Source organism: Spodoptera frugiperda, chromosome 5 (assembly GCF_023101765.2).
Source record: "Spodoptera frugiperda isolate SF20-4 chromosome 5, AGI-APGP_CSIRO_Sfru_2.0, whole genome shotgun sequence".
Lineage (NCBI taxonomy): Eukaryota > Metazoa > Arthropoda > Insecta > Lepidoptera > Noctuidae > Spodoptera > Spodoptera frugiperda.
Genome location: NC_064216.1, coordinates 6,903,422 through 6,929,068, shown reverse-complemented (window position 1 = coordinate 6,929,068; position 25,647 = coordinate 6,903,422). Strand labels below are relative to the sequence as shown.

General features: G+C 36.7%; 3 protein-coding genes across 5 annotated transcripts; all 3 read right to left on the bottom strand.

The window, feature by feature from the left end:
* Positions 1-4,179: 4,179 nt before the first annotated feature.
* LOC118272266 (uncharacterized) lies at positions 4,180-10,574 on the bottom strand. The gene is made up of 6 exons (XM_035588658.2): positions 10,220-10,574; positions 9,341-9,458; positions 8,519-9,231; positions 8,218-8,440; positions 7,861-7,900; positions 4,180-7,680 (listed from the first exon to the last, which is right to left on the bottom strand). Exons 1-6 carry the CDS (start codon positions 10,290-10,292, stop codon positions 4,222-4,224), a joined length of 4,626 nt encoding a protein of 1,541 aa, XP_035444551.2. The 5' UTR covers positions 10,293-10,574; the 3' UTR covers positions 4,180-4,221.
* A 539-nt stretch (positions 10,575-11,113) lies between these two features.
* Positions 11,114-16,552, bottom strand: LOC118271879 (U1 small nuclear ribonucleoprotein 70 kDa). 3 transcript variants are annotated; one of them, XM_035588130.2, is made up of 7 exons: positions 16,386-16,552; positions 14,999-15,182; positions 13,403-13,641; positions 12,124-12,652; positions 11,966-12,037; positions 11,551-11,712; positions 11,114-11,239 (listed from the first exon to the last, which is right to left on the bottom strand). In XM_035588130.2, the coding sequence occupies exons 1-7, from the start codon at positions 16,465-16,467 to the stop codon at positions 11,200-11,202; spliced, it is 1,308 nt and encodes a 435-aa protein (XP_035444023.1). In that variant the 5' UTR covers positions 16,468-16,552; the 3' UTR covers positions 11,114-11,199. The 3 variants fall into 3 exon arrangements, with proteins under 3 accessions (XP_035444023.1, XP_035444024.1, XP_035444025.1); XM_035588131.2 differs by having other exon boundaries at positions 12,124-12,571; XM_035588132.2 differs by lacking the exons at positions 13,403-13,641; positions 14,999-15,182; positions 16,386-16,552 and adding an exon at positions 12,731-12,931.
* Positions 16,553-24,110: 7,558 nt separating this feature from the next.
* Positions 24,111-24,961, bottom strand: LOC118272022 (3-oxoacyl-[acyl-carrier-protein] reductase FabG). Its single transcript, XM_035588315.2, has one exon. The coding sequence runs from the start codon at positions 24,929-24,931 to the stop codon at positions 24,161-24,163; it is 771 nt and encodes a 256-aa protein (XP_035444208.2). The 5' UTR covers positions 24,932-24,961; the 3' UTR covers positions 24,111-24,160.
* Between the last annotated feature and the right edge of the window lie 686 nt (positions 24,962-25,647).

Genomic DNA, 25,647 nt, shown 5'->3' with positions numbered 1-25,647 from the left:
CTTGGTGCCGTTTTCGTTGAGCTTAAAAGTTTTCCTGCAGAGGTTTTCTTTCTGTTTGTTATTGTTGTGTGTATAATTCGCTCGACATTTTGTCGGCAATGATGTTTGGAGGTGAAGATTGGGCTGTGCGCGGTGCGTCGTAAACACGCCTCAGGGAAATACCGCGCCGCCCGCCGGTAGCTGCGTCGTCGCCGGCAGCGCGCGGCGCCGCCTGAGACCACTTACTGCCGCCTGCTGACTAAGCAGGTGCTCATCGACGTACTTTACCTTACTTTAACTTTACTTTTTTCTTTTCCGCAATTGTTTCAGGTGTTATCGCTACCTGGCGGAGGCTGGGCCCTTCTAAATAACCTTTTATCTTAACAGACGTCGTTTAGGGACGCGTACTGATTCCGAGAATTGTAGTGTTATCTCGGGGTCTTGAATTTGGGTAAAGAAATAGGTTCTTTATTTTTATAATCGTTTAACATAAACAGAGATAGCTATTTTAAACAACACTAACAAGAATAAATGTCTATTTACACTCGTGTACTTAGTTTTATTCCAAGTTATGGTAGCATGAAATGTACCGATTACTTTACATCGCATCCCTATTTCGATAATTTCGCACGAAATACTTGAATATTGTATGAAACTGTTATATTCGCTGTACCGAAAGCTGTAAATCAATTCGGTTTCATAAAAATATCTGTAGGAGATTTACTAGATATCGGAGCCCGGCCCACCGTGGGAAATATGAAAATTGGAAATACATGCATGGCCCGATACGGCGCGGAATAAATTTCGACCCTATTTGTAAGCGAACCTCAATATCGCAAAGTGTAGTACTTGTACTCTCGAACACGTTGCTAGTAAACTACAGGGATTCAATTATTTCGATGACATTAAATGTTACTTGTATGGTACGAGTAATAATGCGACTATAGACACAATTCATAGTCATTTACATCTTTAGACGGTTTAAAGAACTATCATTAGAACTTGAGACGGGATATTTACCTTGTTTATTTATGTTCAACTGAAGTTCATCCGTGATCATGGCGCTTGCAACAGTGCCGAAATATCGGAAACTCATAGACATAAATAAACATGGTAAATATCCCGACTCAAGTTCTAATGATAGTGTTAGTGACCTTGTCAGTTTAAAATTTTAACATTATCTAAGCAATTGAATGTATGTATGTAGGTACAATGATTACTTTCGCCATGACAGTCTTAATCTACAGTTCCAGGTACAGGTAAGTAAGTATTGATCGAACAAAACTTAGTGACGGCGTTTTACTGAATTAGGCGACCGGTGTTGAATCTTTAATTCCAATTAATCAATAAAATGTAGGTTTGTGCCACTTCACTTGAAGATAAGCTCCAATCGAAGGGAAGTGTGCGGCGGGTACTCCTAAGTACTGTTCAATATAAAAGGATTAATCAGATCAAAGGTCCAAACAATTTATTTACTCAGTCATTTATCATTGATAACAATAAGCTTAGCGATGGTAAAGATGTTATCAACAATTCCAAAGAATAATTTTCCTAAGTAAATACCATTAAAAGGACATTACTTAAAACTTAGTAGAGCAACTGCCTATTTCCATGAGGTGTTAATTTATGAATGGTGGACGAAAATGTCCATGCATTTTCCTTTTGGGAAAATTTTCGTGGTTCCATCGTGTAGCATTGTAAGTAGGTACAGTAATAGACAACCTTTTATCCCCAGTCTGTTAATTCGACATGCGTGGGACGCGACCAGCTGATGCATTAACCTAACCTAGGCTTTTTGCTCCTCTTGCTATTTTCTAGTTAAAATGAAGAATTGTTTTGTTGTATTTTCTGTTGGTTAGATGCACCATTTGCAATGAGTATGAGCATTGGAACAGTTCGAGCATAAATTAATATATTTACATTTGTTAAAAACGATTTAGCATCGCTTTCTCACATGCCTTTCTTTTTGGTATAAAAATAAAAGAGAGTATTAGTTTTTCCTTGTACATTTCGCCAACGTAATGCTGAGAATCCAATCTTGTTCCACACAAGTCACTAAATGTATGAGGACTTCATGATAATTGATATTCTTGGTTCGACTTGTCACACACTTCCACTTCTGGGCATTTGTATACTCATTTAGATGTTTGTGCGACCATTAAACGTTTTATTATAAGGATAGAAAATGTATCAGGCAGTTTGCAATAGCCTTTGAGCTGTTTCCGTTAAACTTTGAAATAGTTTTTTTATGGAATAGGGACTTGATGTTTAGCGATCTTCGCTGCCCAACAACACCTGTAATACCAGAAGAGCGACAGGTGCGTTACCAGCCTTTTAAAATGGAATACGTTCTGTTCTTAAAGGTTTGAATAGTTTAACATTTTTCGTTTATAGAACAGAATCAATGAATCAGTAGATATATTGGAAAGGGTTTCTAATAAAATAAAAGGTTGTCGTTGCGGCGTGTGACCCAGTTCGGTCAGTGGGATTACAGAGAGGCGCAATGTTTTGGCCATCACAGTTTAATGTGCTCCCCCAAGTCCCTACTCATCCCGACGGTCGCCAAATAATTAGAATCTATTTTCTGTTTCCTTATTTGGACTTTTGGACTTCCACCTGCTTTATTTTAGACGAAGGTCATGTTATACGTTCCGACTGAACGGTAATGGAGATTTATTTTGTGCTTCAAAACGCTGGATTTTGTAAATGTATTATTATTTATTAGTCAAACAAAATGCTGAGTAATCTTGTAATGTTTAAAGTAAGTAGAAGTTAAAACAGTTTTAAAAATATTTGTTCTTAGTTTTAAGTGAGGTGTAATTTTGTGAGAAGTTGTAACATATTGTAGTATTTTAGCACTGTCGAGTTCCGTAGTTAGATTGCTAGGGATCTGATCGAATTTAAAGCTTACGCAATAGTTGAACCTTAACCCAAAGTCACATACAATATTTGTTATAGGCACCTGCTTGATAGTAAAATATTTGAAACATTATAAGGAAAAGGCAAAAGGCGGTAACGATGGTCGCTTAGTATTCAGCGGGCGAGTCGGCCGCGGTTGCTAACTCAGGCCCAGATTGTCGCGCAGGACATTTTTGGACACGTCGACTCGCTTTGTTTGGTTTCCCTCCTTTGAAGGACAATATTTGCTAGTTAGTTTTGTTACCTATTTTCCCTAGAAAGGGTAAGCTAAGAGGGTTGGTCAGCCGGACAGACTGACAGATTATTGTTATTTCTTTTATTTTTGACGTTTCAAAAGTAACTAAGTAGGTATAATTGGAATAAATGATTTGACTTTGACCAGTCTTTCACTGAATACGTCATAACAGCCCTATAGCTGATTAAATCATAATTTCAAATGTTTTTTAAGGGTTAGTACTCTTATTGGAAATTAAGAAAATCTAATGTTGTCTGACTGCAGTTCTGCGTGGTGACGGATCCACGATGATGGTGAGTAGGTACTTTTTCAGTACAGTACGGTATTCAATTTAATCTGAAGCAGTAGGAATGTTTTGCCTTGTCAAACTATATTGCATTGCCTACTACTTGCAGCAGCTTACGAGACAATTACACTAATCGATGGTACATTATCTGACATAGGTATCTATTTCGGGCTACCTTCAGTTTACTATTCTTTTTTAACTTATGTATTAGATTATGTATTAGATATTACTTTGTGTTACTATTACGAACTTTGTCCTAAGGAAGGACCATCGAGTTTGTTTTTAATATTGTACAACCGTTCGAATCCAACCAGTTAGTAATAGATGATGAAATGGGCTCTGCAAAATCAATTTTCTCGATAAAGCACTTCCCCTTCTCTGGTACTGATGGTACGTAAACAGGTTTGGAGCCGCACCGCACTGCCCGCTGCCAGGGCACACGTCCCACGTTATGAAATGGGAATTAAATTGTCTGTGAAGAATACAACGGGATTACCATTTATTCCTAACAAGAACCACTCCGTTTAAACCCGCTTGCTATAAATCCACTGCGTCTTTCTACTGTTTTTATACTTCGCATCTGCAATCCGAGCACCAATGTATACTAAAGCATTTGTAAGATCGCTACGACGTGCGCTGTTGCGAGCTCGTAGTTCGGAGGCATTCAGCAGTGCAGCGGGATAGAGTCTGGCACGGCGCGTACCCACGCCGGTTTGGCATAACGTAAACACGCGAAGGATTATAAATGGAAAATCTGTTTCAAAATGTTTGCATTTAATATAAAATAACAATATTATACAAATTAATCAAAATATTCATAATGATGTAGATGATGGTGAAAGTATGAAGGGTTGCCGTATTTTTTGCTGATTTGCCTTCTAAATGGGGCTAGAATGGGGTAAGCCTGTTTCTCGAACATGTAGTGGTATTTGTTGGGAGAAAAATAGTTATAGTTATGTTGATTCCTTAATTTTTGTTCTCGTTTCTGAGATGGGGGTTGTTTTATTACCGGCATACTGTTTAAGAATTGTAAATATTCATTACGCGGTGGCTTTGTGTTCATAAAGCTATTAGGGATTACTACGCCTACAAAAGGGGCCTGTCTCACTTGGTTTGTGGCTTGTATTTGATTGTGATGCTGCAGAGGCTTCAGGGTTGGGAAAACATACCCTGGTAATACTGGACTTTTCGTTTCTGTTTCCCGTTGAATAGCTTCCTGATGGATGTTATACATCCAGTAATCGCTGGATTGTGGAGCATTATTATTATCTGTATCTGGAGACACGGTTTTATTTGACATGGTTTTATTTGATGTGTTTGCCGGATCTGGCGATTCTACAAATTTCACTGGGTACAGGGCCTGATATTGTTCAGTGATATATTTTGGTTCGACCATCATAATAGATGGTTGTGGGGTGTGAGTTGGGGTCTGATTGTCTGCGTTATCCCCACCATATAGTCTCCTATAAGAGTCTCTGGTATACTGAGGTATCATGAGCGCATTGAAACTCTCGTTTGGTGGTTCTGGCTTTCCGAGAGAGTTCTTAAGTTGATTATAATATTGTGTATTTTCCATTGAGTTTAACATGCCTGTGTTACCAACCAATCTTCGATAAGTGGGCCTATCTCCAGCATACACAGGTATTGTATGCTCATTAAGACTAACGTTTGAAGTTTTCGGGCTTTCAGGTGGGTTCTTGAGTTGATAATAATATGGAGCCTTTTCCACCGGGTTTGCAACGTCTGCACTATCTCCATCATAGAATTTTCTATAATCGCCGTCGCCTTTGGGATACTTGGGTAGGAGATGTACATTGAGGCTAACGTTAGAAGATTTCGGGTTTCCGAGAGAGTGCATAAGTTGAAAATAATATTGTGCTTTTTGCGCCGGGCTTAAAATGTCTGCGTTACCAGCACCATATGATTTTCTATTAGGATTGTTGCCTCTGAGATACTCAGGTAAAAAGTTCACATTGAGACTGACGTTAGAAGATTTGCGGTTTCCAAGAGGGTTCATAAGTTGATAAAAATATTGTGTTTTTTGCGCAGGGCTTAAACTATCTGCGTTCTCCACACCAAATAATCTTCTATAAAGATTGTCGCTTCTGAGATTGTGGGTGTTTACATTCAGATTAAAATTTGAAGCATTCGGGTGTCCAAGAGATTTTATTAGTTGAAAATAATATTGTGCTTTTTGCGCAGGGCTTAAAATATCTGCGTTACTTGCACTAACTGGTTTACTATAAGTATTATCGCCTCTGAGATACTCAGGTAAAAAGTTTACATTGAGACTAAGGTTCGAAGTTTTCGGGTTTCCGAGAGGGTTCATAAGTTGATAAAAATATTGTGCTTTTTGCGCAGGGCTTAAAATATCTGCGTTACCGGCACTAAATGGTTTTCTATGAGTATTGTCACCTCTGAGATAATCAGGTAAGAACTTTACATTGAGACTAAGGTTAGAAGTTTTCGGATTTCCGAGAGAGTTCATAATAACTTGAAGATAATATTGTGCTTTTTGCGCAGGGCTTAAAATATCTGCGGTACCAGCACTAACTGGTTTACTATAAGTGTTGTCACCTCGAAGATCCTCAGGTAAGAAGTTTGCATTGTGACTAACGTTGGAAGATTTCGGGTTTCCGAGAGAGTTTATAAGTTGATAGTAATATTGTGCTTTTTGAGCAGGGCTTAAAATGTCTGCGGTACCAGCACCAAAAAATTTTCTAAAGGGTTTGTCGCCTCTGAGATACTCAGGTAAAACGTTTGCATAGAGACTGACGTTAGAAGTTTTCCGGTTTCCTAGAGGGTTCATAAATTGATAAAAATATTGTGCTTTTTGCGCTGGGCTTAAAATATCTGCGTTATCCGCACCAAAAAATCTTCTATAAGGATTGTTGCTTCTGATATTAGGGGTAAAGTTTGAAGCATTCGGGTGTCCAAGAGATTTTTTCAGTTGAAAATAATATAATGCTTTTTGCGCCGGGCTTAAAATGTCTGCGTTATCGACTTCAAACAATCTTCTATAAGCTTGATTGCCTCTAAGATACTCAGGTAGGAAATTTTCATTGAGACTAACGTTTAAAGATTTCGGGTCCGTGAGAGAATTTTTAAATTGAAAATAAACTCGTGTTCTGTCCTCTGGGTTCAAATTGTTCGCGTTATTCGCTCCAGGTAACCTTCTGTAATTGTGGTTATTTCTTAGATAATTAGGTGGCAGTTTTACATTAGGACTAAACTTTGAAGGATTTGGATTCGCCAAAGAGTCTTTCGATTGCAAATAAGCTTGATCCTTATCCGCTGAGTTTAAGATATCTTCATTACCTGGACCATATTGTTTCCCAGTAATGGTGTCCTCTTTAACATATTTAGGCAGGAGATTTACATTAAGGCTAATGTTTGAATGTTTCGGGCTAACCAGTGGATCTTTTATTTTTATTTGATCTTTTGTCTTTTCCACAGTATTTAATAGGTTTTCAAGATCTTGTAAACTTAAAGAAGGTGCAGTACTTACGTAAGTTTCAACTTCATTTTCGAGATTTAACAGGTTTTTTTCATTACTGTGTTTTAAAGTGCGTGATTCATCAAGGTAATTAGTGTTTGGCTTGTCGTCTGAAATCTGAGGGTATGGAGATCGTACTGATCTTTCCCAGAACGAACCAGGAGAATAATTATTTTCATTGAGAACGGAATGAAAGGGGACTGGACGAGATTGTTCTGTATGGAATGGCTGGTCTGATTTAGTGTCAGCGTTACGAATCATAGACGCGATCTGTCTTCCTAAGTTCGTGTAGTATTCCTCGTCAGTATTTGGTTTATTCAAATTTCTGGTTTGGTCTCCTGCATTTACTACTTCAGATTCAACACGGGTAGGTACTTGGCCGAGAGTATCAAAATTACGGCGTGTTTGCTGTGCCTTAAGATTTTGCAATTGTTTTAAAGCATTGTTGTCAAAAGGTAATGGCATTAGTGATGGTGGTATACCCCTAAAAGGTGATGGAGGTTTACCCCTAAAAGGTGATGGAGGTTTATTTCTAGGAGCACTATTATTTACTCTATGTATTAATTCTGATAAATATTTAAAATCAACATCTTTTAAATTAGGGATTTGTGGTTCATGCTTTTTAAACTTAGCTCTTTTAACTACTGGTAATGTATCTGATGCATTTGGTACATCATCTAGGTTTGCTGCCAAGTCGCTCTCGTCATCTGAGTTTGTTGGTACTTTTTTCCTTTTATCTTTCATTTTCTGACGTAGTTTTTTCATCTGTAAACAAATTGTTATTGAAATCATGTGTTTAATATTGGAATGAGCTCTTTTAAAACGCAGAGTTTTCTCTGTGTCTGCAGGAAACAAATAATAATTTGAAAATACATTCGTTTCGCTTTTGGTAACATAGTGGAAATAATTAGTGAATAACTTAGTAGTTGTTTCAAAAACACTTACGAGTTTATTTCGCTTTGCTTGCTTGAATTTTGTTTTTTTCCTGAAATAGTAAATAATAGTTTTAATTTTTGTTAGTAATGTTAAAACCTGAAATTGCCTGTAATTGCTAGTATAAAATGACACCATAATGGTCACCAACATATAAAAAACTTTAAAAGAATGATCTGCTATAGTTGTAGTATATAGTGTCTACCATTCACAATTCTTTAGTGGATTGGATAGCACACATATGTGATGCAGTGTAATTTAAAATTAATATATTTGCCATACACTGGCAGTATCTCAAAGAAATGGGAAATTGCTTTCACTTAGAATTTGATTCTGAAGCTGATCATTAAGACATAGTTATATTTGTACCCGGGTTCACTCGCTCGAAGCGTGAATTCTCCGTCATCTTCATCTTCATCATCATCTGAGTGTGTGTTCTGCTTTTCTAGTTTACTGCGTCTGCGATCCTTGGGGGGAGGAGGAGGTTCAGTTTCAGGTTCAGGTTCAGGTTCAGTTGCATTTGTAGCGGCCGTAGTCGGTGTAGTCGTTACGCTGGTCGTGGTGGTGCTATTTTCCTCATCACATTTTGTACCTTTAAGGCAGTCGTTTATATATATACATTAGGAATTAGTTAATGAGTAAAATAAAATAATAAGAGAAAAAGACATACCTGGGAAAGGGAACATAGGCGGACCCATGGGTGGCACTGGAACCATCGGGTACATTGGCATTGGTGGTGGAGGCGGTAAGCCTATGGGTGGGTAATATGGTGTATCCATATTTGGCAAGAAAATAAATGATGGCAATGGCGGTTTAGGTCTTCTATTGAATATTATAACCTTTTTATGACCATGGTCTTTTTCGCCGTCAGACCCAGATCCAGATTTCTTTCCATCACTCCCCTCACTCGAACCATCACTTTCACTCTCGCTATCGCTGGAACCGGAACTGTCGCTTGATTCGGAATCCGATTCAGAATCGAACAAACTATCATCTTCTGTAATACGTAGTAGCTTTCTTCTGAGTCCACGCACTTTCGTATTATGCTTCCTTTTCCTGCCGCGGCCGAACCGTCGAGTTTTCAATCTTTTTGTTGAACCGCCCACTGGTCTGCCATCTCCGCCACTTCTACGTGTTGGTGGCTTTTGATTATTATTTGGTTTTGTATTATTTGAATGACTTATTACTTGATTCTCAATAGTTTTAAAGAACTGATTGTAAAGCCAGTCGCCAAGTTCGTCAGTGTCCTTGGGAATATCATTAATTTTATTACCACTAATTGTAGGTGGATTGGGTTCAGTACTTGCAACGATGCTTGGCACATCGTAATTAGGTGTGGGCTCGTTGTAGTAATGCCGTCGGGCTTCATGTGTTAATTTTACACTGAAAAATGTATAGTTATTCATAAATTTTTATTTGGTATTCGTAGCATAATAGTAATAGTAAATAGTATCTCCTTGTTTAAGGAATTATAAAAAAATGTGTCAAGTACTTTGGTTCACATATTTTTGTGTCGGTATCGAAGTAGTATCCTGGATGGCAGTGACAGCCGACCACGCAGCCAGGGTACCCGTCCACGCAGTACTCGAATCTACCGTGCGGACCACATTCTGAAAATATCAATAAATTACCTTTATACTGACGATTAAATCACTACATAGTATTACAAAGTCGCTTTCTCTGTCCCTATGTCCCTTTGTATGCTTAAATCTTTAAAACTACGCAATGGATTTTGATGCGGTTTTTTTTAATAGATAGAGTGGTTCAAGAGGAAGGTTTATATGTATAATACATGCATAATATATCACCATTGCACCATGCGAAGCTGGGGCGGGTCGCTAGTATATAATATAATATGTATGTAATATACATATCAACTTGTAAAATCACTACTTATATAATTATAAGTATAACAGTACGTTATCGTGAAAGTTTTTCATGCATTACTATTACTATGGACTTAATTTCAATATCAAATTAACAGTTTTCGATTAGAGGTAACTGGTAGGTATAAGTTAAACATTTAAGTTTCAAATAATAAAGTAATGTTGTACCATTGGAATAGTGATTTATTTAGAAACTGTCTATCAGTCAGTATTGGCAGCATTGCCACGTTGCATAACCTTAGACCAAGGTAGAAGTCAGCCTTTTCAAAACACTTAAGCATACACCACAAAGCATCAAAATAAGAATCATCATCAGAGTCGTGAGGTAGGGTATCCAAAAGACTAGCAGTATTGCCACGTCGAATGACAATGCTTAACCTTTGACTAATGTAGTAGCCAGCCTTTCGGTCAACCATCCTTTTAACAATATCTTTGTAAAGGAGCTATGCACTTGGACCCCACGTCCCTAAAGTTAAATGACGTACCATATCGCACTTCTGTTGACATATAAACACCGCAGCATATCGCCAAAAAACACAACAAGACTGAAACACACATTAGAGTGGTGCGAGGTAAACTGTACACATTAGAGAATGTTATTATAAAACAAACAACATTTTTGTTATTGCTACCGAACCTATCTGAACACTTGTTTTACTAATTTCTTTTCACTTTTCACTTTGTTTTTTGGCAAAGAATACTAATTGTTGGTTTTACCATTGTTTCTATAGACGTAGCACTGAGTTTACACAACACGCTCGTCTATTTCAGAATCTAGGATATAAGTTTGAAAAATCTTAATCTGTTCACTAACAATGGCTTTATACTTTGGTGACTTATTGCAATGAACTGAACAATGGCACATTGAAATGATAAACTGGCGTAATGGACGCGAATTCTAAATCATATCAACTTTATGTATCTTTGGATGACGTCTTTTTATAATAGGTAGAAGATAGTTTATTTTGTAATTGAATTACTTATTCTGAAAATACTTTCTACTATCAAAGGTATTGCAATTTGAGTAGCAATAATTTCTATTGCACAATTGCTACGTAGATGACGTAGGCACTGTACATGCATTCGACTAGTAGAAATCAATAGAACGACAGTGGAGATATCTCCATTCTTTGACTGGGTATAAATTGTATCATAGTCAGGTGATATAGGTTACTCATTTCTTTAAAATCGTATTTATGTTAAATTCTGGCATATATATAGTAGTTTATCGAATGCATTATCTTAAACTTAGAACGTTACATAATATATACTACGTACGTCTCTTAGGCTTTAGAACTCTGACTAGGATTTTTAATTGAAATATCTGGCTAATTAATACCTATAAGATCTTTAAGTAATGAGAGAAATAAAACATAGCATTTATGTCAAAAACAATATATTAAGTATAAATAAGTATAATGTGTTACAATCGTATAAAATAATCCATAACATTTTATGATTTCTCTTAAATATCGTCGCCTAGATCCGGGATTCCTTTGAGGCCTCTGTAACAGAAAAAAAATTTTAATTACATTTTTGAACACATTTTATCATCATTATCATCTTTTTGATAATCATGACATTATACTTCATCTTTTTACCAGAAAGGACCATTGATACTTAGTTTTTTATGGAATAGTTTAATCAGACAGGGATAAATATTTTCGACTTTTAAAATTAAGGTAGCAAAGATTTTGTTCAACACAGGACTGATTGTCGCAGGATCCATAATATTTTTACCAAAAAAGTCTACGCCCACACCTTATTCCAAGGTAAAATGATGTAATTGTTCTTTAAGGGTAGTAAATGTTCATACTTGGTGCATTCTTCGGGCAGTACGCATTTGTGAGTCCTGTCATCGCGCACGTAGGGGTGTACGCAGATGCAGCCAGGCTCACAGAACGGGTAGCAGGGCCGCAGGCGATCGCGAGGGTTGTCGCACGTCACTGATGCACAGCCCGCAAAACAGCCTTCATACCTGTCAAGGTTAATACATTGAAATTAGATGAAAATACTCTTTTGAGAGGTAAAACAATAAATATGTGTAATCTATTGGTCGTTTAGTGAAGCTAAGTTTTCGTCCCAAAGTGTAATTTCTGATGAAATAACATTAAATTATATAGTCATTATTTAGGATTTTTTCAGCAGTTCTTTCTTAAATCTTAGCCTACTTTTTACAATGTTCGTACTAAACTGCAATAGAAAATGTATATTTGTATAAACTTAAGTACCTTTCATGTGGTCGTTCGCAGTTCATGGACGACTGTGGCTTCTTGTCTCTCTCAACATCTTTTCTGTCATCTCTGTAAATAAACGTAAGAAGATTAAATTAAATCATACTTCTCTCATCAACACGCACAAATCTGGATATTAGTTATGTATGACTTACAAGTATGAAATTGTATGTGGCACTTCTGAACTTTTTAATGTTTGCTGTGCATTAATTTTCTCTTCTTCGTACTGCCTTTGTCCTGGTCTGTACGGGGATGACACGTCTAATTCTCTTTGTCTATCCATGTCTCTTTGTCTATCCATATCTCTTTGCCTGTCCATATCTCTTTGCCTGTCCATATCTCTTTGTCTATCCATGTCTCTTTGTCTATCCATTTCTCTTTGCCTATCCATATCTCTTTGCCTGTCGATATTATCTCTCTGCCTGTCCACATTGTCCCTTGGTCTGTCCAATGCTGCACCAAACGACTTTGTTTCTGGCTCATCCATATACCTGTCTCGTTCTCTGGGATCTCTGGTCTCATACTCGTGTCTCCTTCTATCCCAATCCTTGGTCTCTTCTAAGGGTTTCATCAAAGCTTTCTTCCTCCAATTTCTCCTTTCATCTAAAAGCGAGTGTCTTTTATTGGTATCAACATCATCGTAATCATAACCAAGAGCTCTTGTTGCCATTGCTACGATATTATCTGTAACATAAAAACTTATTACCCATTATCTTTTTTCCAAAAAATATATACGTCACTATTTCGGTACACTACACCTACATAACAACAATGCCAGTAAAAGTAATTTCCGCATATTGTTAAACTTTTTGTGAACGTGTATCAGTTCATGGTTTTTCAAAATGGCTGCTGAATAAGTATCGCTCCGTTTCACTTTACGTCTTATTCGACACTAATCGCGGAAACATTGTCTGACAAAAAGAATGATATGAAACGGGGTGTGATTGAATTCATACCTTTATCGATACTTAATAAAAAAAAGACAACAAAGAAGATATGAATAAAAAATCTTGTATTTTTGTAGTTTTTTTCTAAAATGATAATCGGCTCCAATATCAATCAAATGCGGCTTTGTATGGAACGTTTAACAATTGCAGTAACTAGACGATGCAAAAGGATAACAATTGTTCTCTAGAGTGCACTTACCAAGAAACAAAAGAATGCTACGTGTGACGTAGGACTCTAGTTTACAGGCAATAGGTTAAAGTAATTACTGAATTACGTGCTTGTGCAGCTATATTGTATAAGGATACTATATAAAGAAAAGCGTGACAATTATTTATAAAATCTTTATTTTAGCTAAGACATTTAACATTACATCGTGTATTTAAGTCATTCGTTTGGCTCCATTTCTGAAGGCATCGTTTTGTAGGAGTTTTCTAGGTTGCAGGGCTTTGATGGGTGGTGGTGCTATGACAATATTGAAGTAATTACCCATGCGGGACACTTCGTTGCCGCGCTGTTTGAATGCGTCATCAGCTTTAGGGTTCACGTTGGTGCTGACACTGATGGGTGCACTGTTACTAATGGTGTTCGCTACATCGTTATCTACAAATTCCATTGCCTCTGTATCTGTGCGATCTGATCGCTTAGAGTGAGCTCGAACCACTCTGCCTTGGTATTTCGGTTTTTCTTGAGTCCTCTTGGCTGGCACTGGTATTCCCATTTGCGTTCTGTAATGTTATAACAATGTTAATGTTGTTTAGTATTCTACTTTTATTATTCTAATGTCGTCTACTTGTGTTAACTAATTACTGGATAAATTCTATCATGTATCAGTACTCAGATGAAAGGCTAAGGACTAACTACGATTAGTAAAGCTTTATTAATGTAATAAAACTGGACTGTCAGATGATTTACCACTGCTTGTTCGTCTGAGTCGTTCTATTACCTAGATCTGGAAGAAATTCATATTAGAACAACGAACCAAATGAGGCGATGTTTTTGACATGCGCATCAACACACTTTCTTTTTCTTCTTTTACACATAATATGATAATTTGGGAATAAATAATGTTCATAGCAGATGATTACCCATAATCAAGTAAGGACTTAGCTCTTAAACTTATGGTCTTTCCTTTGGAAGGCCAGTGGACATCTGAAGATGGTCATAATGATTATGATGATAACAATGACGATGGTGACGATGAAACCAAACAACTTACAAGTAATAAATAAAAAAATCCTTGAGTGTTAGAAGACTTTACCGAACTAGTTACAACTCGTATCGTCTTCAGTAAGTAAGCCGGTCTTACTATGTGTCAATTAGGTGAAAAGGTTCTAAGAAGGCTACTAATATTTATACTAGCGCTAACGTGTTAGGCTTTCTTTAGGAGAGTATTTTCACAGCTGCCCATTAACTGGCTTTCACCGTACTCTTGAATATATATACTTGTGTTTCTGTACTGTTTTACTTGTCTTTATTTTAATGTATTTTTATTGTGATTTATATGAAAAATGAAGAGCTGTTTACGTATTTACTGTTTCGATTGTAAGCAATGTTTTGCCTAAACATTATATTAAGGGCAGATACGTATGCAGATTGTCTAGTCAACTTTTTGTCTATTTTAATGAATAGGAATAGTAATAAGAATACACAATCGAATTTTATGATTGTTGGAGTAATTGACAAATGATCTTATTGTAATTCTGTTACAAAGAGATCTTTTGTATATTGTTTGATGAAATCACTTCGTTTGTTTTCTATATCAGTGTAATACGAGTGAAGATGATTAATGATAGAGATGCCATTTTTTATGATGTCTACGAAATCAACTTGAAACTTTTAAATCTGAAAGACCCATTTCTTATTATATTAATATATGTTATTTTACAGCATATTTATGAAAATATGTTGCATATCAAAAGGAGTATGTATAAGAACTAGTATCGGAGGGTTGGTCCTCCAAAAGACCTGAAATGCACTTGCAACACGGATGTAATTCATGGCTCTTCACTGCTAACTTACCATCAGGTGATCCATTTGCTCGATATTCTAGAAAAGAAAACTTTAAGTAACATGAATACGCACGGTGAGCAATCTTGAGGCAGCACACACTGATGGGTCCGGTCATCGCGGACGTAGGGCTCTTCACACACACACCCGGGCTCGCAGTAGGGGTAGCACGGCCGCAGGTGGTTGCGAGGGTTGTCGCATGACACCTCGGCGCACCCGCCAAAGCAGGGCTCGTACGCCTCATTCGGCCAGTAGCAAGCTAGAAACACATGATATTCCACTTATGTTATTATTCTGTATTTGTAGGATAAAGTCGAATGGTTACTGATACTAGTTGCTTTAAAACTAAGGATACGAGGGAATTAATGAAAACAACATAGGTTTTTTTCGCTATGGTATTATAAAACATTGTATTTATTATATTAGTACATCTTTTTTAATATCGATAGCTTTTTTATTTATCACTTTTTTCTCCAATTAGTAGAGAAGGACAGCTTACCTTATTTGGATAGACTGTACTTTAGCACAAAATCCGCCTCTGTAGATTATTTGTGTACAAAGTATTAAACAAAAATTCAGGTAACGGAAACGAAAGACTAGGTGAAGACTTACTTGACTTTAGTACACATTACATAAATAGCCTATAAGTGGCCACTGCTGACCAAAGGCCTCTTCTCCCACAGAAAAGATTTGGACATTAATCACCACGCTTGCTCAATGCGGGTTGGTGATTTCTAACTTATAATAGGATTTTCTCACGATGTTTTCCTTCACCGTTTCAGTGGTGTCAAAATAATTTTATCTACATATAACTCGGAAAAAGTCACATTGGTACTTGCCGTTGGTCGATTTCGAACCCAGTTCGAAACCTCGTTTGAAAACGTCATGCGACGTGCAGAAGCGGGCGTTTTAAACCTCCGGGCCACCACGACATTAGCTTTAGTATATCTACTTTAAATTAGTTATAACGCCTTTGCAACAAAGAACAATCATATTGTCTTATAACATCAACAACAATGAAAAAATATTGACTAAAGGTCAATTCTCTTTAGCCACTTTCACAGGTAATAAGTTATTGATGAGGAATAAACTTTGTTTAAAAGCTTTTACGAGATACCGAACTAACATCTTAGGTCCCTTAGGATATTTTCAAAATACATTTTCCTTTTAAATAGTGCGCAATTTCTCACATCGGCACATTATTGGGTATCTAAGGGCACTAAATCTAGTTGCGGACTAGACTTTTCCTTTTGTAGTCGTTTCCACAGGTCCATTACTGCTCCCAGGGGCGCTACTTGATATCCTTCGACTTACACTAGTCGTTCTAAACTTAGACGGTGTACTTACTACAGATAAAATCCTATGTGGGAGACTAAAGCTCTTCCTACATACATTTACACATGTAACTACGAGTAAATAGCGTCGTTCTAGTGCATAGGTATATGGAAAGTAACAAAAATACCTTTCATAATTTTGTCTTCATCTCTACACGATCCGTATTGAAACCAACTTGTAAAAATCACTAAACAAATCAAATTATACATTTCTGAAAAATTGGCTCGACACAACTGCTCCCTGCGATAATCCGTGTGTGACTATCGGCGATTGTTTTCGAAAGGTTTTTTTTCCATTGTCTGTATTGAAATCCGTTTGAAAGTTGATTTTGATGATTATTGTTATTATTAATACGTCAGAGAGATGCAGTGTGGGAGTGAGAGGTCGTCATACTATATGATAAGGGTTACTGTATGATGTTTGGTAAACACCGGGAGAGGCGGGCTAAGCCTCGTTTGATTGAATTATTGCTTGCGTTGTAATTTCTATGCGAAACGTCACGTACGGACGATATTACTCATACGTTGATGTAGTTCTATAATGATGTGGCTGCAGATATCACGCCTTTTGTTTCCGAAAACGTAGGGCAGAGGGTTCAACTATGGAACACCCTAACTTATGTTAGGTATAACTAATGAGATAGAAAACAGAAAAAACCAATTTTAGGCCTAATCGAGAAATTTTTAACACCCAAAAGGCCGGCAACGCACTTGTAACGCCTTTGGTGTTTCGGGTGTCAATGGTTGGCGGCGATTGATTACTATCAGGCGACACATGTGCTCGTTTACAAAAAAAGTGTCTTTTTAATTATAACGTTTATTTTGTCTCGACAAGAGTACAAAATGCATTTGTAACTAAGTAATCCAACAACACAAACCCACCATTACAGATAGACAGTGTACTTATAATTATTATTCCATTGAGCGGTAATACGATTCCGTCCATATTTAATCAACTTACAAATACATTAATTACTGCTACTCCCAGCAACGTTCATTTATACGGGGCTGAACGGAAAATCGAACGTGTAATTGCTTATAGATTTGTGTTCAAAGCGATATTTGATTGATACAGACGTAGCTTGGAGATCGTATATGTATATAGGTATAACATTATATGGTGGAAAGGAAGGCGTCTTAAACTATGGGATTAGTATTGTATTGTTGATAATGTAGTAGTTTGTTTATACTTATGTTTTATGGTATAAGCCGGTAAACGAGTAGACGGGTCAGATGGTAAGCAATAGTCATCGCCCATGGACACCCGAAACATTAGAGGCGTTACGAGTGCGTTGACGGCCTTTGAGGAATCGGGGATTGGGAAGATCTAAACATTTTTATAATTATTTATTTTATTGTTTTTATATTTTTTATGAGATAACAAACTTTTATTTCATATTGACAGTCAAAAAAAAAATACTTGGATCAAGCAAGAGAACACGTCATTTGTTTTTTTTAATAATGGCTGACCCAGCGAATATCGTACCATCACACATATTTATTCCATCAATATAGGTTCGTAACTGATTAATCTACTTATATACTATGAAGTATATTTTATGGCGCATTAAACTAATAATATTTCAGCAGCCAAAGGCTACGACGGATCAGCTGTAAGGTCGGTCCAAAGTTCATTCATACATTTTTGATCATTTCTCAGAAATAGCAACTAGTCTGAAGTAGTAGTCGGTTTGGCACTTATACTTACATAACTGGCGTGGGAGTAAAGGTATTTACGATGGTCATTTACTAATATTATCGATTTATTTGCTTATAGAAATTCTCAGTATTGTACCCTGTGACTGGCATCATATAAATTACATAAGATACTTGTTTTGCCTGGACAAAGATCCCTTCTAACACGGAGAAGCAATGAGCATTAATCACCATATCATATCATGCGTGCTTAATGTGGTCCTATAATTATTCTAGAAGCATTTTTATTTTATTTTTATTTTATTTTATTTTTATTTTATTTTTATTTTATTTTTATTTTATTTTTATTTAATTTTTATTTTTATTTTTATATTTATTTTTATTTTATTTTTATTTTATTTTTATTTTATTTTTATTTTATTTTTATTTTATTTTTATTTTATTTTTATTTTATTTTTATTTTATTTTTATTTTATTTTTATTTTATTTTTATTTTATTTTTATTTTATTTTTATTTTATTTTTATTTTATTTTTATTTTATTTTTATTTTATTTTTATTTTATTTTTATTTTATTTTTATTTTATTTTTATTTTATTTTTATTTTATTTTTATTTTATTTTTATTTTATTTTTATTTTATTTTTATTTTATTATTATTTTATTTTTATTTTATTTTTATTTTATTTTTATTTTATTTTTATTTTATTTTTATTTCATATTTTTTAATTACGTATTTTTGACTGCACGGTTGGTGAGGTGGCTGGGTGATCGACTACCGTGCAACGTGTAATAGGTTCGATTCCCGCACGGAACAACTCTTTGTGTGATTCACAAATTGTGTTACGCGTATGTGAACTTGTATGTTTGTAAACGCACCGACGACGCAGGAGAAAATCCTTCTGTGGGGCAAAGGTTTACTAAAAAAGTTAATTATTATATATTTTTTTTTGTTAATCTTGAACCACTTATTTAGTCTCAGACAGACGACCTAATGCTCAAATGCCTGTCAATATTAAGTTACACTGGGATAAATATCACGTATTGTCTCTGCACTTTAAAATGTAGCAGGTTCGATTTACGATTTGTAGAAAAAAAAAGTTTTTGAGAGCGTTTTAAAATTGAGTAGCCTAGCTACGGTACTACGAACGAGTGAACATAGCTATGTTCGGAGTCTTCAATGTTTGGTCCTTCTTCCATATACATAAAGGTAAACCTTTATATATCTCTATATATGTCGTATGTTTCTACGGGCCACGTAGCAAGTGCGTTGTATCGTCAATAAATTTGTCACGCGCAGTGCTGAAGGGTCAAGCGGAAAAACAAAGGTGTTAGTTTTACGGGTTATATTGTAACTTACGATCGGTTTGGGGTGACTTTTACCAAGCATATATTACTCTCACCGACTCACTCTTTGATCTACTGGTCTTGGGTGGGACTGTTCAAGATGAATTCTTGGATTTTATTTATTCGAATGTCGTGGTGGCCATGCAGGAGGTTTAAGATGCCCGCTTCTCGTGTATGAGAATACGGGTTTGAAACGGCAAGTACCAATGTGACTTTTTCCAAGTTATATGTACTTTCTTAGATTATTTAGACACCACTAACAAATGGTGAAGGAAAACATCGTGAGGAAGTCTGGGCTTATAATTTCAAATTATATTCTCCGTGTGAGAAAAGGCTATGATCAGCAGTGGCCACTAATAGGTTGTAGATATTGAAATAATTTTATGTAACGTATGCAGATTAAGATATTATGAACACCATGGCATTGATATTTCAAATATCACTTGTCGAGTTTTCCTTTTACTTTATCTTTATTAAAAGTATCGTGTTTGAGTTTATAGTACTGTATTGTTAATTAAGTAAATTATGCAGTTTGGGCATAAAATTAAAAATGTTCTTTTTATTTTAAACAGTCAATATCTACGTAAAACGTTCTTTATTTTAATGTACTTCGTGTATAAAAACCTCTATGTACACATCATGCAGTACAGGCCGCAGCAGTCTGTCAATTTCTGTATTTATTGAGGCCCCACAGTTGAATAGGTCTTTCAAAATTTCATTCAACCATTTATATTTGGGTTCACGGTCGGTCTGCTATGAATAAAAACAACGAATGAGTGCTTTTTTGTTCCGAACCATTTGCCATTTTTATTTGCGAATTAGGTTCGTATGAAAATAGGCTATCAATTTTATTTCGCGCGTTAAACTCGTATGCTTGTATGGAACCTGTTAGGATTTCTTTTCAACTACGGCTTTGCATCAAAAAATATTATGTTTCATATCAAAAATATTTGATAACAGGAATTAAACAGAACACTTTTTTTCGCAGTCTATATTTATTTTGTCAATATTTATTGAACCATATAAATAAAAGCGTAAATGTAGATAAAAATATTATCAAAAAATGCAAGGGGTAGATAAAAGGCCTATCAGTTTTTGGATATTTAAAATGTTAGTAAACACTATTTTCAAAAATATTTGAAATGCTTATGTTCTTCAAATGAATAGGTAGGAATACCTAAAGAATGTATATAGAAATGCCCACTTCTGCCCATGTCTTCGGGGAACAAGTTTTCTTACAAAGTAACTTGCTTTTAGAAACTACAACCTCCTTATCATAAGAAGCCGTTCCATGTAAGTAAAGGGAAATTGAGGTGTTTTACAGGAAGGGAGGTCGGACAGTATCCACACGAGAAAAATAGCTTACTCGATAAAATATGATTGGGAGCGATCTTCTTTATTGCTGGGCTCTTCACCTGTGGGATACGGGTTCCGTGTTTGCAAATAATCAGTCTTTTGAGGTCAGTGGGTAAGTTATGGTGGTTACATGTGTAGTGGTTCTTTATTTAGTATTTGGAAAGTCGATTATACGGTCGGTGTAGTGGTTGGGTGATCGACTGTTGTGCAACGTGTCACTAGTGATATTTTGAGTATAATGACCATTATTTGTCAGGAGTCAAGAAGGGGTGCATCGAAAAGCTTAACTTCGGTCGTGTTGGTCTGCTATCCCATCGAGTTTAGAGAGTGAGGGCACTTGTGTACCATAGTATCTCCAGCGTAGTGGGCTAGTCTAGTTAGACTGGCCACCGGGATCGAAATCGATCTGGAGATTTATTTTGAAAGAATATTGCTACGTTACATGCTACAGTTTTCTCTTATGTCGTGGGTTGGATTACAAGCACAAATCGTAATTATTCCCGAAAGACAATCTGTATTAATACGTTATCAGTGGGATTTTAAGCACAGGAGTACCCAATTATCTACTTAGCTTTAGATTGGGCACAATGCCAGACTCCTATTCTAATAACACTTAAGCTAATTAAAGACTAAGGTGTTTGTTACACAACTATTAAAAATTACTTTAACTCATTAAGATAGCCTCATATGAACTTGAGAGTGAGAGAACTTATGAAATTGAGTGTAGGTACACTGAATCTAAATAATCCGCATATTTAGACGAAAGACGCCTCGAAATTCAGTCAAAGCAACATCTCTGAGACTGCTTATGGACTCGAAAATCAACTTCGAATGGAAATGGAATTGTTATCAAGCTGTTTATTTATCTTTTCGTCGGAACGTTGTGGAATATTCTCCGTATTCCTTCTAATTAACTCTATGCATATGCATAAAGTGTTCCGAGTAGATGATGCAACTTATATATTCCCAACACGCGCAATACAAATTACAAGTAAAACGATATGCTGTCCCTTTAAATAGACGTCTTTCGATTGCACATCCCTTTCCTATCAAAACAAATATTAGCTTGTTAAACCGCTAAACTAAACTCTTTATCTTAAGTCATAAGATTCAGTTTCGTGTGTACGTCGAGCCAAAACAAGAAATGATCACCTAGGACGGCAGTGGCCGGTCTCTAGGGGCCAAGAGTTCCAATATATTTGTGCGGGTTCGGGCTGGCAACTCTTCAAGATTACTGTCAGCAAATAGGACAGGCCGACGTGCTCTGAAAAGTAGATGGCCGATAATACGACCTAGTGCAACTTCCGATCATTTCCTTCACTCCTGGGTACTCTGACACTTGGGTGGTAATTCCTTTTTGATATACCCGTGTCGAGGTGTCCGGTAAATTCGATGACCAATGTAGTTTTTATTTATTATATTTCGTATCGGTTTTTACTTTACTTAGTAGCGAATGTGGATGTGTGTATTTTCGTCGGTAATTTTTAGGTTTGAGGTTTTAAAATTTTGCTATTCGTATTATAAGATTTAGATCTTAGAGCGATATAGTTACCTTATAATTTCAGGAAACAATTTTGTTTTGTGTCAGGTCAAGCAGTTAGGTCTAATTGTTAAGGTCAACTTTGTGGGTACAAAAGGAACTATTTCCACTTTTATTACGCTAAAATCATCTTCATACCCATTTAAATACAAATAAACAACAACAAACTTAAGCTTTAAAGTTTAAATAAATCCTTTATCTAACCAACTTGCCTCGAAGTCGCATCTAACAAATAACAAATGCATCGAACTGCATATTAAACGTTATTCTCAACTAGTTACAGAGTATAAAGTAATACGTAGTAACTGTCAAATGTTTGAAGTAACGATATCGACGTGAGTCCAAGGCTTTTTGGTACATTTATGACAGACACGCGCATGTAAAGCTACCCGAAAACATTAAAATAATTTAGTGATTTTCAACCTTAACTTGAAGTGTTAAGTTTGAATATCCTATTAACAGAATGGGGTAGTTTGACGTGCTGGTGTCTACTATTCTAATCGCATGACTCCCTGTTTATACCCCGCACGTGACACGTACGACTCCTAAGTGCATTGTCTAAGCAAATTGCAAGTAAACCTTTATAAAGCGCGCTTAAAGTTTATCTTTGTATCGAGGTTGTTTATACCATAATAGCGTCGAAGATTCTATTTAGTAATTTGTTTATCTCTTTGGAATAATGCCATAGATAGCTATAGATAGGTAAGTCATTTACATTCGGTTTATAATATGCCAGCAAAGGTTTAAGTTGTGGGTGGATATAATCAGCATAATAAAATATTAATTTTGTTTTACAAGATTTGATATGTTTTTATTTTTTGCTTATAAAAACGGAGAAGAAAATCCACTTGGTCTCTTTAAAACGAATTTCGAAGTAAAGCAACATGTGGCAGAAGGAACCGCGGCACTTAATCCCCATTAAACGTGATGAGAAACCGATAAACACGCAATAATCAACAGCAGCACGGAAAGAAAGATAATTACAGCAGTCGTTGAGTCGTTGAGTCGTTGACAAAGTTCGGATCGTGCGACGAGAGCAAAGTAATATCTGTGTGAGTGGCGGCGCGTAATTGAAAGCCGCGGTTTGGCCCAATAACAATGGGACCCCGTACAGTAACGTTCGCCGCGTATAAATTAGGGAATTATATTAATCGCGTATAACGCCGCCGGTCCCCCCCCCACCGCCGCGCCCCGCCCCGCTCCTAACGAGGTTACTCTTGTTGCGGATTACGTACTTGTAGCTGGAAATTACACTTTATTACGGTTACAGTCTAGGAATCCGAGAACTTTAATTAGAACATCCTCTATGTGGATATTAACGTTTAAATATTCTACTCCTAACATTTTTACTCTGTGTATAAAATTAAGCTACACTATCTTAACAACACTAAAGAAAATACCGGTGGAATTTTCTTCCTCGTAACAAGATTTTTCTGCGAGATTAATACCGAGATAAAAGGCTAGGTAATTTTTGCAAGCATTAACGTTCCCGGCGATATTATTTATAATTTAATTTTCAGTGCCGCTGCAGGGAGCACAATCAATTTGCGAGAAGATAATGCGCGGGAAATTAACGCAAGATAACACGGTGTTAGCGACCCACCTGGGGAAGGATTACGTATTCCAGATAAGTAAATATATTGCCCTCCATTACCAGAAAAGAACAGATATTCAAGGGAAAACACTGGAATGTAATTGTCGGTGCAATCTAAACGAGCCTCAATGAAACTCGAGGGAACATCTAGCACTGTTTATCAGTAGTACGTTCTGTGGGCCTTTTGTTTATTATGAGGCTCGATACACCGCGCCACATATTTTAATATTCTTAAGCCTTTGTTCTGGCGAACATCACTGGGACATTTAAGTTTCAACAAACTTATCACAGAATATTTGCAAGCACGGAAAGTTTGGGGTGGTTTTAGCAACGTAAACACAATGAATTTCAGACACAGCGAACATGATGTTATGATGTTCCGTATATTAAGATTTTTGTATGCATTCATCAATCACAAATTGCCGGCATCGCCCAGCATGAGTCCGCAGTCGATGACGAAGCAACTTCCAGTGATACAAGTTGCTCTATCACTCGCTAGGAACATCACTAGTTCCGCTACATTTTCGCCTTTTGTTGTTTTCTTCAAAGGAGCGCTCATTTCTATTCCAGCAAACATCCTATCGCAGTCTGTGTCAGTCATGCCTCCTCTTCTAAACATTTCTGTCTTCACAGGTCCAGGATTGACAGCATTGACTCTCACTCCTCGTGGGCCAAGTTGCAATGCTGTACATTTCGTCAGCATGTCGATGGCTGCTTTGGACATGCAGTATGGCGTCATGATGGGCAGCGGTTTGTTCGACAGGATACTGGAAATATTTACGACGTTCCCCTTCGTTTTGAGTAAGTACGGTGTCGCTTTAGTAGTGAGCAGGTACGTGGCACGTAGATTCGTCGCCATAACTCGGTCGTAAGTTTCTGCTGACGAATGTGTTTCGGGCACGGAGTTTATCCCGGCATTGTTGATTAGAACGTTTATTTTTCCGAATTTATTTGCTGTTTCTTCTACTATTTTATCTAGGTCAGTGTCTGATGTTACATCTGCAACTATTAGGAGTGGTTTTATACGGTTTAGTTTCTCGCAGAGGTGTCCGATTTTATTTAGGTTGTCTAGGTTTCGTCCTACTAGTGATAGTGTGGCTGATGACTTAGCGAAGGCAAGAGCGCAGGCAGCTCCTATCCCTGAGCTGGCTCCAGTGATGAGCACTACTTTGTCAGTGAACATGGTACGAGGGCTCAGTCGGTACTGAGTGAAGTAGTGGGAGAGCTCACAATATACGTAGTGGAGGCGGCAGTGAAACGTTTCCGCATGTCATGTGCGACCGCACGGTGAAACTGTGGGGATCTAATGTCAGTTCTGACTTCCTGGTGTATTTAATTTCGTCAAGTTTACTACTATACATAGTTATGTACGGCAATTTGGTTTGTATCAGTTTTCGCCACATTGGTACTTGCAAATATAATTTTGAGCAAAGGGCTTTGGGTTTGTTACCGGACTTGGGTGTTCTATTTCGATTTTTGAATTTTCTCAGTGTTAAAACTATACTTGCAATAAAATTTGAACATTAATAAATACAATACGGTAGACGTTGTCGTTTTAAATTTCTATAAACCAAGACTAGGTTTCAACGGTCGTTTGGTATCAGGCACCGTGAACGAGCCGGTGCCGGCGATGTCCCGGCACGATAGCGGTGACGGGCCGGCTGGTTTAATCTGTTATGACGCAACCGTGCCGGTAGTGCCGGCCGGCTTATGAAAAAACCATTTTAAACTTTTTATTTCATATTTGGTGCTTTCAACCAGACGAACTGGAAGTTATTGGGAGAGGCCTATGTTTAGTAGTAGATGGACGTCTTGGTGATTGAGTGCCTTATTTTTTTTTAAACATAACATTGATTCCCCATAATTTTCTTCTGCGTCGTGGGTACGTTTTCAAACTTA